The 18998-nt window shown below is 43.9% G+C and overlaps 1 protein-coding gene across 2 annotated transcripts in view; it reads left to right on the forward strand.

The window, feature by feature from the left end:
- Positions 1 to 18998, forward strand: part of LOC126215333 (disintegrin and metalloproteinase domain-containing protein 10) — a 545912-nt gene that overhangs the window by 483182 nt on the left and 43732 nt on the right. For both annotated transcript variants that reach the window (XM_049942016.1, XM_049942017.1), the window contains exons 4-5: positions 13405 to 13709; positions 18720 to 18866. In XM_049942016.1, coding sequence (XP_049797973.1) covers positions 13405 to 13709; positions 18720 to 18866 — 452 coding nt within the window. The remainder of the gene's footprint in view (positions 1 to 13404; positions 13710 to 18719; positions 18867 to 18998) is intronic.

An 18998-nucleotide genomic window follows, 5' to 3' on the forward strand; every position in this document is an offset into this window, starting at 1 on the left:
ATCTCTGTGCAATGCTGCAGACTCCCCAGAATCCGATAGTCTGCTTGCGCACCTTGGTGCGGTGGATTGTCCACCTGGGATAATTTGTTTCACATTACACTCTTCCATGATTGATAGTATTACTTCAGATTTTGGGTGTTCGTGTTGGCTGTGGTGAATTTATTTATATACATTTTTTTGTATTAGTAATATATGTCATAGAAAACAGGTGGCAGATCTATCACATTAACCAGTGTTAGACTATGACTACCATCATAATCACGAGGGTAGTAATTATCATGCTCATTATCACTGCTCACCACAACCATCACCATCATTCTAATGATTATCCTCATGATAATTACCACCACCATAATTACCATCACTATCACGATTGCCGTGGACACTGTCGTGATCGCTGCCACCACTATCGTGATATCCACCTGCTTTTGCCTGCTTTTCCCTCTCAACCTGATGCCATTCCAGTACTCTTCATTCCAGATCCTGTAACATTTGGATGATTCACCATATATGCCCCTACCCCATCAAAGCTTGTGGCTCCTGTATATATTGTAGCACCTGAGACCATGGTTCCTGAGACACAGTATTGATTATGCCATAATTGAGTACTGCTCTTGTATGTGGGACCCCCTTCAGGTTGGATTAAAGGAAAACATCAAAGCAATTCAGAGTTGTACTGCTAGATTTGTTACTGCTAGGTTTGATCAACATGAAAGTGTTACGGCAGTGCTACAGGAAGCCAAGTAGGAATCCGTGGGAGTGAAGAAGACAAGTGGTACCCTTTTTAAGGTCCCCTTTTATCATGGAACAACTGGTTTGTTTCTGTAGTATGTTTTTAATGGAACATTATGTAAATTGCTTATCTCCAACAAAATGAGAATTATTTCAGACAACATTTATTTGCATCAAAAACTAATTTCAAAATGTACTCAGATTTCTTTAAATAACTTGAATTTAAAATAACATAAACAGAACTTTTAAATATACTTTTTAATTATATGAATGGCACTGGTTTTTGTTTTCAGGGATATACTTACTATTAAGTATTGTGGATGAAAACTGAACTACGAGTATCGTGACAGATTTGGCATCACGTCTGTTGTGTATTGATTTTGTCTTGCCACGTTAGCTGAGAACCCTGCTCTGCACATATGTGTAGTTGCCCAGTGATAAAAGAAGCAGCACAGTCTTTTGTAACAATTGAAGTTATTCGTATTTTAAACTGTACCAGAATTCTGTTAATGACAGTAATTTAAATTTTTCTTCCAGTGATGAATTGGATATCAGTTTGCACTCTTCTGCTCACATGTTCGAAGGTTATGTATTGGTGATAAATATTGTTCCAGTCCACAATTCATTTTAAAATGCAGTCTGCTCTTCATTTGGAAAGTACTAATGATAGGGGACAGAGTAATACTGACTGCTCTGAATGCAGATGCACAGAGAGACAGACAATGTTGATCATTTGAATGGCCTGTTACAATCTTGCCTCTTGCAGTTGTTCCTTGATAGTCAAGTTTGCCATCTGTGATGCTGCTGTTCTGGTCTTGGGGGCTCATGTCTGGTCTCTGATGAATACAGCATTATTGACTGTCTAGAAACATTGCTGCTGTCTATCCAAATTATAAGTGGAAGATAGGGTTAGTCGTAATTCTGTGTTTTTTAAGTTACCTTCTTGAATATCATAAAAAAGGCACATCTGTCGGTTTGCGGAACAGTTGAGTGATCTCCGCGGAACCCTGGGTTTTGTGGACAGAGAGTAATAAACACTGTAGTAGATAATAATGTGACATATTTTCAATATTGAAATCCCTTGCAAAGACATGTGAAACGGTGTACACCCAGCGTTGTTAACATTTGAAGTACTTGAAGACTGCAAGAGAGTTGAGACAATGTGGCTGTATACTCCAGACATAGAGCATGAGATGGCTAGCCAGATGAAAAGCTCGTGTATTGATGCTTCTTACTGTCTCCCAACTGGCCATCTCTAGTCCTTGTTTTTGTAATGTGACGTGAAGCTGTGCAACACAGAAAGAAGAGAGAAGGAGCTGTGGAAGGCTGTTTGTTCTGCATATTACTCTCCACAGCAGTGGAGAGAAATTTCGGTTGTGTAAGCTGAAGTGCTGCTGGAGCCGTGTGGCCCGAGTCTCGGTCGGGCACACAGTTTTAATCTGCCAGGAAGTTTCATATCAGCGCACACTCCGCTGCAGAGTGAAAATCTCATTCTGGAAACATCTCCCAGGCTGTGGCTAAGCCATGTCTCCGCTATATCCTTTCTTTCAGGAGTGCTAGTTCTGCAAGGTTCGCAGAAGAGCTTCTGTAAAGTTTGGAAGGTAGGAGACGAGATACTGGCAGAAGTAAAGCTGTGAGTACCGGGCGTGAGTCGTGCTTCGGTAGCTCAGATGGTAGAGCACTTGCCCGCGAAAGGCAAAGGTCCCGAGTTCGAGTCTCGGTCGGGCACACAGTTTTAATCTGCCAGGAAGTTTCATATCAGCGCACACTCCGCTGCAGAGTGAAAATCTCATTCTGGAAACATCTCCCAGGCTGTGGCTAAGCCATGTCTCCGCTATATCCTTTCTTTCAGGAGTGCTAGTTCTGCAAGGTTCGCAGAAGAGCTTCTGTAAAGTTTGGAAGGTAGGAGACGAGATACTGGCAGAAGTAAAGCTGTGAGTACCGGGCGTGAGTCGTGCTTCGGTAGCTCAGATGGTAGAGCACTTGCCCGCGAAAGGCAAAGGTCCCGAGTTCGAGTCTCGGTCGGGCACACAGTTTTAATCTCCAGGAAGTTTCATATCAGCGCACACTCCGCTGCAGAGTGAAAATCTCATTCTGGAAACATCCCCCAGGCTGTGGCTAAGCCATGTCTCCGCTATATCCTTTCTTTCAGGAGTGCTAGTTCTGCAAGGTTCGCAGAAGAGCTTCTGTAAAGTTTGGAAGGTAGGAGACGAGATACTGGCAGAAGTAAAGCTGTGAGTACCGGGCGTGAGTCGTGCTTCGGTAGCTCAGATGGTAGAGCACTTGCCCGCGAAAGGCAAAGGTCCCGAGTTCGAGTCTCGGTCGGGCACACAGTTTTAATCTGCCAGGAAGTTTCATATCAGCGCACACTCCGCTGCAGAGTGAAAATCTCATTCTGGAAACATTTATATTACTTCCTCTTGGGTAACTGTGAGATCGGCCAGTACTGTGAAATGGCCTGTTTCTGTGCTAGCAGCCTTGTTCCTTGATTTCAATGCTGCAACAGTTCTTTCTGTGGCATTCGTGATAGGGTTTTTCAAAAATATTTTATCTCTCACATGGTTTAAAACGTAATTTCTTTTATCTGCACCAATGTTTGACTGTGTTGATTTCCATCCTTGATGCAGGGCTGCTGTAGCCACAGTCTTAAACCATTCACTTTAATCACCTTGTAACATTGTAGCCTTATGGTTACCACCCCTACATTATGTATTACTATATCAATACTCCCCCCCCCCCATGAACCATGGACCTTGCCGTTGGTGGGGAGGCTTGCGTGCCTCAGTGATACAGATGGCCGTACCGTAGGTGCAACCACAACGGAGGGGTATCTGTTGAGAGGCCAGACAAACGTGTGGTTCCTGAAGAGGGGCAGCAGCCTTTTCAGTAGTTGCAGGGGCAACAGTCTGGATGATTGACTGATCTGGCCTTGTAACATTAACCAAAACGGCCTTGCTGTGCTGGTACTGCGAACGGCTGAAAGCAAGGGGAAACCACAGCCGTAATTTTTCCCAAGGACATGCAGCTTTACTGTATGATTAAATGATGATGGCGTCCTCTTGGGTAAAATATTCCGGAGGTAAAATAGTCCCCCATTCGGAACTCCGGGCGGGGACTACTCGAGAGGACGTCGTTATCAGGAGAAAGAAAACTGGCGTTCTACGGATCGGAGCGTGGAATGTCAGATCCATTAATCGGGCAGGTAGGTTAGAAAATTTAAAAAGGGAAATGGATAGTGAAGTTCGGTGGCAGGAGGAACAAGACTTTTGGTCAGGTGATTACAGGGTTATAAATACAAAATCAAATAGGGGTAATGCAGGAGTAGGTTTAATAATGAATAAAAAAATAGGAGTGCGGGTTAGCTACTACAAACAGCATAGTGACCGCATTATTGTGGCCAAGATAGACACAAAGCCCATGCCTACTACAGTAGTACAAGTTTATATGCCAACTAGCTCTGCAGATGATGAAGAAATTGATGAAATGTATGACAAGATAAAAGAAATTATTCAGGTAGTGAAGGGAGATGAAAATTTAATAGTCATGGGTGACTGGAATTCGTCAGTAGGAAAAGGGAGAGAAGGAAACATAGTAGGTGAATATGGATTGGGGGGGAAGAAATGAAAGAGGAAGCCGCCTTGTAGAATTTTGCACAGAGCATAACTTAATCATAGCTAACACTTGGTTCAAGAATCATAAAAGAAGGTTGTATACCTGGAAGAATCCTGGAGATACTAATAGGTATCAGATAGATTATATAATGGTAAGACAGAGATTTAGGAACCAGGTTTTAAATTGTAAGACATTTCCAGGGGCAGATGTGGATTCTGACCACAATCTATTGGTTATGAACTGCACATTAAAATTGAAGAAACTGCAAAAAGGTGGGAATTTAAGGAGATGGGACCTGGATAAACTGAACAAACCAGAGGTTGTAGAGAGTTTCAGGAAGAGCATAAGGGAACAATTGACAGGAATGGGGGAAAGAAATACATTAGAAGAAGAATGGGTAGCTCTGAGGGATGAAGTAGTGAAGGCAGCAGAGGATCAAGTAGGTAAAAAGACGAGGGCTAATAGAAATCCTTGGGTAACAGAAGAAATATTGAATTTAATTGATGAAAGGAGAAAATATAAAAATGCAGTAAATGAAGCAGGCAAAAAGGAATACAAACGTCTCAAAAATGAGATCGACAGGAAGTGCAAAATGGCTAAGCAGGCATGGCTAGAGGACAAATGTAAGGATGTAGAGGCTTGTCTCACTAGGGGTAAGATAGATACTGCCTACAGGAAAATTAAAGAGAGCTTTGGAGAAAAGAGAACCACTTGCATCAATATCAAGAGCACAGGTGGCAACCCAGTTCTAAGCAAAGAAGGGAAGGCAGAAAGGTGGAAGGAGTATATAGAGGGTTTATACAAGGGCGATGTACTTGAGGACAATATTATGGAAATGGAAGAGGATGTAGATGAAGATGAAATGGGAGATAAGATACTGCGTGAAGAGTTTGACAGAGCACTGAAAGACCTGAGTCAAAACAAGACCCCGGGAGTAGACAACATTCCATTAGAACCACTGATGGCCTTGGGAGAACCAGTCATGACAAAACTCTACCATCTGGTGAACAAGATGTATGAGACAGGCGAAATACCCACAGACTTCAAGAAGAATATAATAATTCCAATCCCAAAGAAAGCAGGTGTTGACAGATGTGAAAATTACCGAACTATCAGTTTAATAAGTCACAGCTGCAAAATACTAACGCGAATTCTTTACAGACGAATGGAAAAACTGGTAGAAGCGGACCTCGGGGAAGATCAGTTTGGATTCCGTAGAAATGTTGGAACACGTGAGGCAATACTAACCTTACGACTTATCTTAGAAGAAAGATTAAGAAAAGGCAAACCTACATTTCTAGCATTTGTAGACTTAGAGAAAGCTTTTGACAACGTTAACTGGAATACTCTCCTTCAAATTCTGAAGGTGGCAGGGGTAAAATACAGGGAGCGAAAGGCTATTTACAATTTGTAAAGAAACCAGATGGCAGTTATAAGAGTCGAGGGGCATGAAAGGGAAGCAGTGGTTGGGAAAGGAGTGAGACATGGTTGTAGCCTGTCCCCGATGTTATTCAATCTGTATATTGAGCAAGCAGTAAAGGAAACAAAAGAAAAATTCGGAGTAGGTATTAAAATTCACGGAGAAGAAGTAAAAACTTTGAGGTTCGCCGATGACATTGTAATTCTGTCAAAGACAGCAAAGGACTTGGAAGAGCAGTTGAACGGAATGGACAGTGTCTTGAAAGGAGGATATAAAATGAACATCAACAAAAGCAAAATGAGGATAATGGAATGTAGTCAAATTAAATCGGGTGATGCTGAGGGGATTAGATTAGGAAATGAGGCACTTAAAGTAGTAAAGGAGTTTTGCTATTTAGGGAGTAAAATAACTGATGATGGTCGAAGTAGAGAGGATATAAAATGTAGACTGGCAATGGCAAGGAAATCGTTTCTGAAGAAGAGAAATTTAACATCGAGTATAGATTTAAGTGTCAGGAAGTCGTTTCTGAAAGTATTTGTATGGAGTGTAGCCATGTATGGAAGTGAAACATGGACGATAACCAGTTTGGACAAGAAGAGAATAGAAACTTTCGAAATGTGGTGCTACAGAAGAATGCTGAAGATAAGGTGGGTAGATCACGTAACTAATGAGGAGGTATTGAATAGGATTGGGGAGAAGAGGAGTTTGTGGCACAACTTGACTAGAAGAAGGGATCGGTTGGTAGGACATGTTTTGAGGCATCAAGGGATCACATATTTAGCATTGGAGGGCAGCGTGGAGGGTAAAAACCGTAGAGGGAGACCAAGAGATCAATACACTAAGCAGATTCAGAAGGATGTAGGTTGCAGTAGGTACTGGGAGATGAAGAAGCTTGCACAGGATAGAGTAGCATGGAGAGCTGCATCAAACCAGTCTCAGGACTGAAGACCACAACAACAACAACAACAACAACATATCAATACTGTTATATCTCCAGCTATAATTAAATTCAATTACTTTCCGATAATAGGAAAAGGCTTTTTAAAAGAATAATATCAACACTAAACAATAGTAGTTACCCTTTGTACCATAAACAATCAAAATCAGATTCAGGATATTAATATATGGAAAATGTTTAGATAAAAGAATAATATATTTCGTTCTCATCATCTGTAAATGATAGGAATTAAATCTCGAGCCTAATTAACAAAATATAGATAACTGATCATTTAGCATTTTTAGAATGCTTATTAATGTAATTTTTATGTCTTAAACTTGTTCTAGCAAAGTAGGGAATATGATACAGTGTTTGATAATGTTGTTAAACTATTTCATATTATAAATTATATTTTGCATTATTATAAGCAGTAGTACATTGCAGGAAGAGTATAAATACTCGGCCTCGAGTATTGTTAGGGCAGATGAGAGTTGGACGCACTGGAGGGCAGATCTGTGCGTACAGTGGAGATAAGTTGTTGGTGCATGATTCAGGTTTGGATTTACAATAGAGTAACTCATGTGTTGGACATTGTCTAAAACAGCATATTAGAACAGAGCAGTGACGGATTATTTTGGAGTGTTAAACAGTTTGATTTAATATCGCAAAACGCAGACTGATATGTCACTTTATATTCGTACTTTGCTGAGTATTAAACAATGCAATGGACCTTACACATGCGTTTCTATCAAATTACTGCATCTGGACTATCTAATATCGCCAGTGTAGTATGTGCTACCATTGGTTAGCCGTAGTAGTAACATTGAGGCTTATTACAGTGAACGCTGATCATGAGCTCAAAAGATACAGGTTTTGAAGTGAATAAATCTACGTACTTTACTTCAGCTGTGGCCTTCATCATTGTAGTGAAATCCATTATGGTATCCTGTATGTATTGAACAAACATTTTTAGCTCTCGTATGCAGTCATTGAGGGACACGAAGGCAAGGTATTCACAGGTATTTAAAGCATTTTTAACTAATCACTAACCAGTGGGACATTACAACCTTCCATGTCTTCTCTTTATAATCTCTTCATAAGTCCCAACAAAATTTTTAAGATTACTGAGAACATATGATGTAAAGAGAAAATTTTATCTTTACATTTTCTGAGGTCTTACAAGACAGCTGTTTTTTTTTTTTTTTTCTACTGAGAAAAATGAAATTTTCTTATGAAAGTGACCACTGAGCTGAAAATGTTTATAACTAGTTGAGAATCCTGGCAGTGACCAGATATTTATTTGTGATTCTGCCCGTCTTTGTACTTATGGAATTTAGTTTTGATTTATAAAGCTTTTTTGTATACAACATTTGAAGTAGTAGAATAGGTTAAATGAATGAAGAGCTTGTTTGCTTCACTAACGTGGCATTGAGCTACACGGAGTGGGCCATGTGAAAAGCGAAGTGACACTAAGATCCACACCCGCATCATGCAGGGTTTCACCTAATGTGTTGCTTGTCGCCGGTGGATAACGTGAGCTCACTGTGAATTGTACATGTTTTAAACGAAATGGAAAACTGTTAGGAATAAGTGGGATTCAGGGTATCACCACTCTCTCACCTGTGCCAGTTTTTGTCAGAATTTCTCCTTCTGTGATGTTATGCTAGAGAGAAGTAACTAAAGCGTCTGTGAGTTAAGGGTTCTGAGAAGCGAGATAATGCACGACGTTCTCGGTTAGAGTTACATCGTACCTCACTTTTGGAAGCTGTTTCCAAAGAGCGAGTTAAAGCCTGATGCTCCCGAGGAGCAGCAAGTCTCATCTCTCCGTCTTCATTGGACTCTTGAGATTTCATAGTCCTCAGTCTTTTAGCCATTCTGGTGTATTCAGGAAGACTTGATCATTTCCAGGCATTTTTAAATGTAAAGAAAATAAAATCAAAATCTAATGTGTAGGCACACAAACCACAAAGCAAACTTATTAAATTTGTTTTCCTTAGTGTGGAATATAAGTAAAACATAAGAAAAAAAAGCAATATTGTTAAGTATCTGGTACACAAAGTGAAATCTGTGAATCTGATCATAGCCAAGTAAATTTGCTGTTAGTTTGTTAAGATAAGATTTTGCCACTTCATTCTGTCCTTCATGTCACCTTCTGGAAATACAACTGTCACTGCATTAAAAAAAAGCTAATAGTTCCATGTATTGGCTCTTTAATGTACCACAAAACGTAAGTGCTGTCTATTGGTTCTGTGGTGTACTACATTGTGATAATTAAACATCCAAAATACTAAGCTGATTGAATGAGTTTCGATAAAATTTAAAAACCTTGATTTTTTCCCCTTATTTTCATGAAATGAAGCTTGTACATCACCCCAAGCTACACCTATGTTGCCTATGAATAACCCTTGAAAATTTGTCTTGTAGTTTTGGAGATTAGCATGTTCAAATGGACAGGGATATAGACATGATGGTTTTAAAGTTTTAAGTATAAATATGGATGGAAAAATAATTTCACAATTTTTATATTGTTGTTCTGTCAATCCCAAGTTGCTCATAAAATTATACTGGTATTTTTATGGATTTTTGGGTGATAGCAGTAATTAATCAGAATCTTGAAATGCTACATTTCGATATAAGTTATGAAATAAGTAATTGGATACTTATGCCTACCATATTCAGACAGTCTTGTGATCTCCTGAGCCTAAGATCTTCAAAGGCAGCACAGGAAGGTATGACATTCTGTTAGCTTTCAGGAGCAGAGGGTGCCTTCTTCCAGAGAGAGGGAAATGTTATAGTAAAAGAGGGTGGCGTGGCAGAAGGACATGGGCAAAATCCCACAGGAGCCTGGGGCGGGAGGAACTTCTCGTATAGTGTGAGAGAAATATTGATTGTTGATGCTAGATGAAATTGGAAAGCTGTGCGACCTTACAAGTAGGAGAGGAGTCATGTACTAGTCAACTTGGAGGTCAGTGTAACTATGTCATTAATGACCTAAAAAAGGACAATTTTAGGCCAGAAAAAAGTAGAAAGGGACAAAAGAATAAATCAAATTAAATTAAAAAGGGTGATGAAACAAGACAATAAAACAAGAATAAGACCAGAAAAAGTAGTGTAAATTGAGGCTAAGCAATCCTGCACAGTTTACTATTTCTCACCATCCACATAGCCTCTATTTAGAGCGGTTTTCTGGTCATGCACTAAAAGGAGAATATGCCATCAAACAGATTACTGATGGTGCAGAGAGGGGAGGAGGGGGGGGTTAGTCCAGTAAGGAAACAAAAGCTATTGTGCTGTCTCCCTGCACAGATAAGTATTAGGCTTCTGGCTTCTATCCTAGATCAGATGATTTCCTTGATGTCTTACCTCGGTGTTGTCTTGGTGCTATTCAAAACAAGTTGTTGTTTTACATTCTGTGATGTCTGAAATTATAATTGTGTGGTACAAAGTCCCCCTCTAAAACTGTGATGTCAAATTTTTGAATGCATGAAAGTTGAAATTGCAGAAATTTACCACAACCGAAGTAGTGTGAAATGGTCAACAGTGGATGAATACCAGAATCATCATTCATTTCGGCCATGTTGTGTGCGCTGTTTTTAAACTTCTTGACAGATAAAAACTGTGTGCTGGTCTGGTACTCAAAACCAGAAGCTTTGGCTTTCATGAAAAATGCTCTTACCTACTCAGCTGTCCAGGCACTCCTGGAAGGAAGGGTACTGCAGGAAAATGACTTAGCCGTATCATAAGGCATTGTACCCTTGGAAGTTTCGTCCCATTTTATATCAGTGGTGGCAGCAGCTGTTGTCACTGGCACAAGTAACATAACATCTAAACATGCAGATTCAAATAATAGTGTGACAGCCGTTTCGACAGGTATACACTCCTGGAAATTGAAATAAGAACACCGTGAATTCATTGTCCCAGGAAGGGGAAACTTTATTGACACATTCCTGGGGTCAGATACATCACATGATCACACTGACAGAACCACAGGCACATAGACACAGGCAACAGAGCATGCACAATGTCGGCACTAGTACAGTGTATATCCACCTTTCGCAGCAATGCAGGCTGCTATTCTCCCATGGAGACGATCGTAGAGATGCTGGATGTAGTCCTGTGGAACGGCTTGCCATGCCATTTCCACCTGGCGCCTCAGTTGGACCAGCGTTCGTGCTGGACGTGCAGACCGCGTGAGACGACGCTTCATCCAGTCCCAAACATGCTCAATGGGGGACAGATCCTGAGATCTTGCTGGCCAGGGTAGTTGACTTACACCTTCTAGAGCACGTTGGGTGGCACAGGATACATGCGGACGTGCATTGTCCTGTTGGAACAGCAAGTTCCCTTGCCGGTCTAGGAATGGTAGAACGATGGGTTCGATGACGGTTTGGATGTACCGTGCACTATTCAGTGTCCCCTCGACGATCACCAGTGGTGTAGGGCCAGTGTAGGAGATCGCTCCCCACACCATGATGCCGGGTGTTGGCCCTGTGTGCCTCGGTCGTATGCAGTCCTGATTGTGGCGCTCACCTGCACGGCGCCAAACACGCATACGACCATCATTGGCACCAAGGCAGAAGCGACTCTCATCGCTGAAGACGACACGTCTCCATTCGTCCCTCCATTCACGCCTGTCGCGACACCACTGGAGGCGGGCTGCACGATGTTGGGGCGTGAGCGGAAGACGGCCTAACGGTGTGCGGGACCGCAGCCCAGCTTCATGGAGACGGTTGCGAATGGTCCTCGCCAATACCCCAGGAGCAACAGTGTCCCTAATTTGCTGGGAAGTGGCGGTGCGGTCGCCTACGGCACTGCGTAGGATCCTACGGTCTTGGCGTGCATCCGTGCGTCGCTGCGGTCCGGTCCCAGGTCGACGGGCACGTGCACCTTCCGCCGACCACTGGCGACAACATCGATGTACTGTGGAGACCTCACGCCCCACGTGTTGAGCAATTCGGCGGTACGTCCACCCGGCCTCCCGCATGCCCACTATACGCCCTCGCTCAAAGTCCGTCAACTGCACATACGGTTCACGTCCACGCTGTCGCGGCATGCTACCAGTGTTAAAGACTGCGATGGAGCTCCGTATGCCACGGCAAACTGGCTGACACTGACGGCGGCGGTGCACAAATGCTGCGCAGCTAGCGCCATTCGACGGCCAACACCGCGGTTCCTGGTGTGTCCGCTGTGCCGTGCGTGTGATCATTGCTTGTACAGCCCTCTCACAGTGTCCGGAGCAAGTATGGTGGGTCTGACACACCGGTGTCAATGTGTTCTTTTTTCCATTTCCAGGAGTGTAAAATGGAATACAGCCCTCCAAGGCCACTATTACTTACAATTTACATTTGTGCCATGACACAGCATTAAATATTTATGCTGGATAGTTATGCAATGCCAAAGTTGTATCAGCAGAATAAGAGCTTGTACAGCTATAAGTTGAAAATGAGGATCTTTAAAATTTCTAGTTTACTCTTGTAAAACTTATCCAAATTTTCTGATTATTAATATTATTATTAATCCTATTGCAATACAGACACATAAGAAAGAAACAGCCAAATCACTAATATAACAAACGCTAATAATTACAAACAAACATCACTAATATTACAGAGTTTAAGGATTACAAACAAACATCAAGTCTATTAATATAATCTATCAACTCTAGAGTTGCGAGCAGGAAGTCATCGGGGCTCCCATCATAGGCTCTTCTGGAACATTCTTCAACAATGTGACTGATGGTTTGATTTTCTCCGCAGTCACACTGAGGGGATGGTATTTTACCCCATTTATACAGGGAGTAAGCACATCTGCCATGACGAGTTCGAATCCTATTTAGAGTGGACCACGTTTTGCGTGGTAGGTCAAAACCGGGCAGCTTTTGTGTGATGACAAGGCATGTTATGATTTTGCCATGCGTTCCATTTTTCAGACCGTGCGTTTTTGATGCTGAAACCTTCTTGTACACAGGTCCTTGCTGTTCTTGTTGGCGGGTTCCTAGATTAAAGCCTATTAGTGTTTGCAGCCTCAATGTCTCGGCGGATTATGTCTCGGCGGATTGGCAGGCTTCGATTTCCCACGATGTTTTTGTATTCGCGTACAAGGGTGTCAGTACATCGCAGGTGTGGCGGCGGGATGTGGCTTAATATTGGGAGCCATCGCGTTGGAGTGGGTTTAATTACTCCAGAAATCATCCTTAGAGTGTTATGCAGCTGGACATCCACCTTTTTTACATGTGGGCTGTTTAGCCAAATCGGAGCACAGTATTCAGCAGCCAAGAATACAATTGCTAAAGCAGAGGTGCGGAGAGTGGAGGCCGCTGCTCCCCAGGTAGTAATACAGAGCTTTTGAATAATGTTGTTTCTTGTCTTTAATTTTTCAGCAGTCTTCGTTAGGTGCTCTTTAAAAGATAGTGCTCTGTCCAGCGTCATGCCCAAGTACTTCGGAGTTTTATTGTGCCTGAGAATCGTGTTTTCAAATAGAATGTCGAGTTCCTTTCCGCCGAGTTTGTTGTTGAGACGGAAGCAACTAACCTCTGTTTTGGAAGCATTTGGTTGAAGTCTCCACTTACGGAAATATTCACCCATTATCTTCAGGTCTTTCGTTAGGATGTCCTCAGATGCTTCAATTGTGCTACATCTTGTAGCGAGGGCCCAATCGTCAGCATATTTATTTTTGTTACAAGCTGAGGTATATCGTGTTGTAGGTCACGTCGGAGGCTGCGGCATCACGGACGATGTGGTCCAGTGGATGGACCGTGTCCAGAACTCGGCAGACGAAGAGGAGCCCGAGCCGCCACCCCCTCCGCCCCCGCCACCGAGGGGGCAGACGCGGAGCAGCTGGGAAGAGCAGGGAGCGGATGCCTACCAGAAGTACAGCCGCGAGGCCAACGAGGGCAGTGGAGGCGGTAGCAGAACCAAGAGGGCGACCCGGCCAAAGGAGGACAACCGCAACACGTGCTCGCTCTTCATACAGACTGACCCCCTCATCTGGAGGCACATCTCAGAGACGGTGAGTGTTGACTGAGTCCTCCTCCTGCTGGTGGCTTTCTCTAGTCCTCTGATGCTAGCACTGCTAAGAGCCATTCACCGAGTTGGGGCGTTCAATAAGTAATGCAATACATTTTTTCGTTGGCCAATTTCCATTGAAAAATTTGTTGTGAGACGTTGTGGAATATTCCTGCATTATCCGAAATAGCTCAGTGAAGTTCTGATGGATTGTGATGCTATACTTAGCTTTCAAAATAGTGTCTGTAATAGAGGTGCGTTACAGACAGAGATCTGTTGTTGAATTTCTTTTGGCAGAAAACTAGAGCATTGCAGATATTTATAGCTGCTTGCAGATTGCCTACAGAGACGTGGCAGTCCACAAAAGCACGGTGAATTGTTCGGCAGTGTGTCTGTCATTGTCGCAACAAGGTGGGGCAAAGCTCTCCAACGTCCCATGTTCCGGCACATAGCTGTGACTCGTGCAGTGTCGGAACACAATGACGCACTCATCGACTGACCACAATCGAGGACCATCTGCACAGAACTGCTTGTGCATTAGGAAGCTGGTCGTAACAGTTTTTTGTCAAACATTGTCACATGCATCACAGGCAATGAAATGTGACAAACATCTGTCCTGTGAAAATGCCAGGCCTCACACAAATCTACCTTTCTGAGAGCACTTCACACAACTTCACTGGACTGTTCTTCCTCATCCACCCTACAGGCTAGATCTCTCACCTTCTGACTTCCATCTTTTTGGCCCGATGAAGGATACAGTCCATAGGAAGCAGTACGTGGGTGATGGGAAGGTTATTGATGCAACAAGACGTTGGCTCTGACATCGACCAGTAGAGTGGTACCATGTGGGTATGGAGGCCGTCACAGTAAGGTGGTGTAAGGCCGTCACAGTAAGGTGGTGTAAGGCCGTCACAGTAAGGTGGTGTAAGGCCGTCACAGTAAGGTGGTGTAAGGCCATCACAGTAAGGTGGTGGAAGGCCGTCACAGTAAGGTGGTGTGAGGCCGTCACAGTAAGGTGGTGTAAGGCCGTCACAGTAAGGTGGTGTAAGGCCGTCACAGTAAGGTGGTGTAAGGCCGTCACAGTAAGGTGGTGGAAGGCCGTCACAGTAAGGTGGTGTGAGGCCGTCACGGTAAGGTGGTGTGAGGCCGTCACAGTAAGGTGGTGTAAGGCCGTCACAGTAAGGTGGTGTAAGGCCGTCACAGTAAGGTGGTGTGAGGCCGTCACAGTAAGGTGGTGTGAGGCCGTCACAGTAAGGTGGTGTGAGGCCGTCACAGTAAGGTGGTGTAAGGCCGTAACAGTAAGGTGGTGTAAGGCCGTCACAGTAAGGTGGTGTAAGGCCGTCACAGTAAGGTGGTGTAAGGCCGTCACAGTAAGGTGGTGTAAGGCCGTCACAGTAAGGTGGTGTAAGGCCGTCACAGTAAGGTGGTGTAAGGCCGTCACAGTAAGGTGGTGCAAGGCCGTCACAGTAAGGTGGTGTAAGGCCGTCACAGTAAGGTGGTGTAAGGCCGTCACAGTAAGGTGGTGTAAGGCCGTCACAGTAAGGTGGTGTAAGGCCGTCACAGTAAGGTGGTGGAAGGCCGTCACAGTAAGGTGGTGTGAGGCCGTCACAGTAAGGTGGTGTGAGGCCGTCACAGTAAGGTGGTGTAAGGCCGTCACAGTAAGGTGGTGTAAGGCCGTCACAGTAAGGTGGTGTAAGGCCGTCACAGTAAGGTGGTGTAAGGCCGTCACAGTAAGGTGGTGTAAGGCCGTCACAGTAAGGTGGTGTAAGGCCGTCACAGTAAGGTGGTGTGAGGCCGTCACAGTAAGGTGGTGTAAGGCCGTCACAGTAAGGTGGTGTAAGGCCGTCACAGTAAGGTGGTGTAAGGCCGTCACAGTAAGGTGGTGTGAGGCCGTCACAGTAAGGTGGTGTAAGGCCGTCACAGTAAGGTGGTGTAAGGCCGTCACAGTAAGGTGGTGTAAGGCCGTGACAGTAAGGTGGTGCAAGGCCGTCACAGTAAGGTGGTGTAAGGCCGTCACAGTAAGGTGGTGGAAGGCCGTCACAGTAAGGTGGTGTAAGGCCGTCACAGTAAGGTGGTGGAAGGCCGTCACAGTAAGGTGGTGTAAGGCCGTCACAGTAAGGTGGTGTAAGGCCGTCACAGTAAGGTGGTGCAAGGCCGTCACAGTAAGGTGGTGCAAGGCCGTCACAGTAAGGTGGTGTAAGGCCGTCACAGTAAGGTGGTGTAAGGCCGTCACAGTAAGGTGGTGTGAGGCCGTCACAGTAAGGTGGTGTAAGGCCGTCACAGTAAGGTGGTGTAAGGCCGTCACAGTAAGGTGGTGTAAGGCGTCACAGTAAGGTGGTGTAAGGCCGTCACAGTAAGGTGGTGTGAGGCCGTCACAGTAAGGTGGTGTAAGGCCGTCACAGTAAGGTGGTGTAAGGCCGTCACAGTAAGGTGGTGTAAGGCCGTCACAGTAAGGTGGTGGAAGGCCGTCACAGTAAGGTGGTGTGAGGCCGTCACAGTAAGGTGGTGTAAGGCCGTCACAGTAAGGTGGTGTAAGGCCGTCACAGTAAGGTGGTGTAAGGCCGTCACAGTAAGGTGGTGTAAGGCCGTCACAGTAAGGTGGTGTAAGGCCGTCACAGTAAGGTGGTGGAAGGCCGTCACAGTAAGGTGGTGTGAGGCCGTCACAGTAAGGTGGTGTAAGGCCGTCACAGTAAGGTGGTGTAAGGCCGTCACAGTAAGGTGGTGTAAGGCCGTCACAGTAAGGTGGTGGAAGGCCGTCACAGTAAGGTGGTGTGAGGCCGTCACAGTAAGGTGGTGTAAGGCCGTCACAGTAAGGTGGTGTAAGGCCGTCACAGTAAGGTGGTGTAAGGCCGTCACAGTAAGGTGGTGTAAGGCCGTCACAGTAAGGTGGTGGAAGGCCGTCACAGTAAGGTGGTGTGAGGCCGTCACAGTAAGGTGGTGTAAGGCCGTCACAGTAAGGTGGTGTAAGGCCGTCACAGTAAGGTGGTGTAAGGCCGTCACAGTAAGGTGGTGTAAGGCCGTCAGAGTAGGGTGGTGTAAGGCCGTCACAGTAAGGTGGTGTAAGGCCGTCACAGTAAGGTGGTGTAAGGCCGTCACAGTAAGGTGGTGTAAGGCCGTCACAGTAAGGTGGTGCAAGGCCGTCACAGTAAGGTGGTGCAAGGCCGTCACAGTAAGGTGGTGTAAGGCCGTCACAGTAAGGTGGTGTAAGGCCGTCACAGTAAGGTGGTGTAAGGCCGTCACAGTAAGGTGGTGTAAGGCCGTCACAGTAAGGTGGTGTAAGGCCATCACAGTAAGGTGGTGTAAGGCCGTCACAGTAAGGTGGTGTAAGGCCGTCACAGTAAGGTGGTGTAAGGCCGTCACATTGAACGGAGATGAGATTGAAAAATAGGTTTTTGTAGCTGGAAGAGTGGGGAATAATAAAGTGTACTGGAATCCTGAATAAAACCAATCTGCTTTCAGTAAAAAAAAAAAGTGTGTTTGCATTAGTTACTGAATGCCTTTCATATGTCATATGTTCATGCAGCTTGCGAGATGGGGGCTGAAAATGTAGCAAGTGCAGCTCGGTTCTACAGTTTGTCCATTTTTAGGTAACTCTACATACAGCGTCAGACACGTTGTTGCTGCTTTTTTGGTTTTTTTTGTCTTACATTTTCGGTGACCCCTTACAGCTACCTGCTTGTAGAATAGGCTTAAAGGAAATACATTAAAATGGTTTATAGCAAGTAAATACATAATTACAGTATCTTTGAAATGAATATAAAATGTATTACACATTTCCAGCATATTGTCAGCACAATCACAGCAATCAGAAAAGAATCACATTAGTTTCATCAGATGACTACTGCAGTACCACCAGGGCATCCATGCCTTGGCCTACATTCGTTAAGCCTGTTAGCTTCTCAGTGCCAAGTCTTCCACAATCCGATCTTTGGAAAAAAGAAAAAGAAATTCTTTTTGTGACTCGTATACTTTTCTTTGTCACTGCCTCAATTGGTAATATAAATTCTGAGGCCCCTCTCATATAATTATGAACCTTGGAGATAGAATAAAGCTGTGTACCAGGCAAAGACTCTGCTGTGGAACTTAATATTATATGGACAATGCTCTGCCATATTAATTATCTGAAGAGATCTCAGGTATTGAGAGAAGGCTTCAATATATAAGCAAAGCATTATTTTGCACATCACTCGTGGCAGCCTAAGGGGAATTCATCATGTCACTCTTCTGGATATGAAGCAGAATTGCCTGCTTGAATGCAGATGAGTAGGAAAAACGACCCTCTAATTTTTGACTACAGTATTAGTGATGTACTGTCTGACACATGCACATTGACTAAATATCTAGGCATAACATACAGGGTGGCAAGAAATGGAATGAGTGAATAAAGTTAGTTGCAGGGAAAGGCAGATTGGTGACTGGTTTATTGGGACAATTCTTAGGAAATGTAGCTTGTCTATAAAGCAAACTGTATACAGAACACTGATATGGTCCACAGAACACTTATATGGTACATTCTTCAGTACTGCTTGAGTGTTTGGGGTCCCCACCTGGCCAGGTTAAAGTAAGAAATCAAAACAACTCAGAGGCATGTTGCTAGATTTGCTACTGCTTTCATCGGCACATACGTATCATCAAAATGCTACTTGATCTCAAATGGGAATTCCCAGAACGAAGATTGTGTTCATTTCGTGAATCACTGTTGAGATAGTTCAGAGTACTAGCATTTCCAACAGACTGCAGAATGATCCTTTGTCACCAACACACAGCTCGCATAAGATTTGTGAGAGGAACAGGAAATGGAATGACAAGTGTTAGTATGAGGTCCTGTTCACCCTACACCATGTGGTGGCTGACAGACTTTGTATGTAGATGTAGTAAACAGTTCATTCTTCTTCAGATTTCTCCACCTGTTGGTGCCTGCAGTATACGAATGTGTGACTTCTCCAAGTATCTCTTGTAAATTGAATCTCAGTCTCGTACAGATTTATGATAAATTCAAATTGTTTGGTTGCAGGTAAATGGTGATGCGGAAAAGACGAGGGAGGAGATTTTGTCCCTCATTGCACACCACGTTACGGCTGTCAACTATATTTACAGGGATACCAAGTTTGACGGCAATGTTGAGCACCGGAACATCAAGTTTGAAGTTCAGAGGATAAAGGTTAGTGAATAATCTCTTACGTCTTCTCCTGAAAAATTTTAATTAGCATATTGGCAGAAAAATTATGGAGAAATTTTTCATCAATTCACCTAACTAATTTTGAATTAGTTGGAGAGAATGTAAGAAAATGTT

The sequence above is a fragment of the Schistocerca nitens genome, chromosome 12, assembly GCF_023898315.1.
Source record: "Schistocerca nitens isolate TAMUIC-IGC-003100 chromosome 12, iqSchNite1.1, whole genome shotgun sequence".
Classification (NCBI taxonomy): Eukaryota; Metazoa; Arthropoda; class Insecta; order Orthoptera; family Acrididae; genus Schistocerca; species Schistocerca nitens.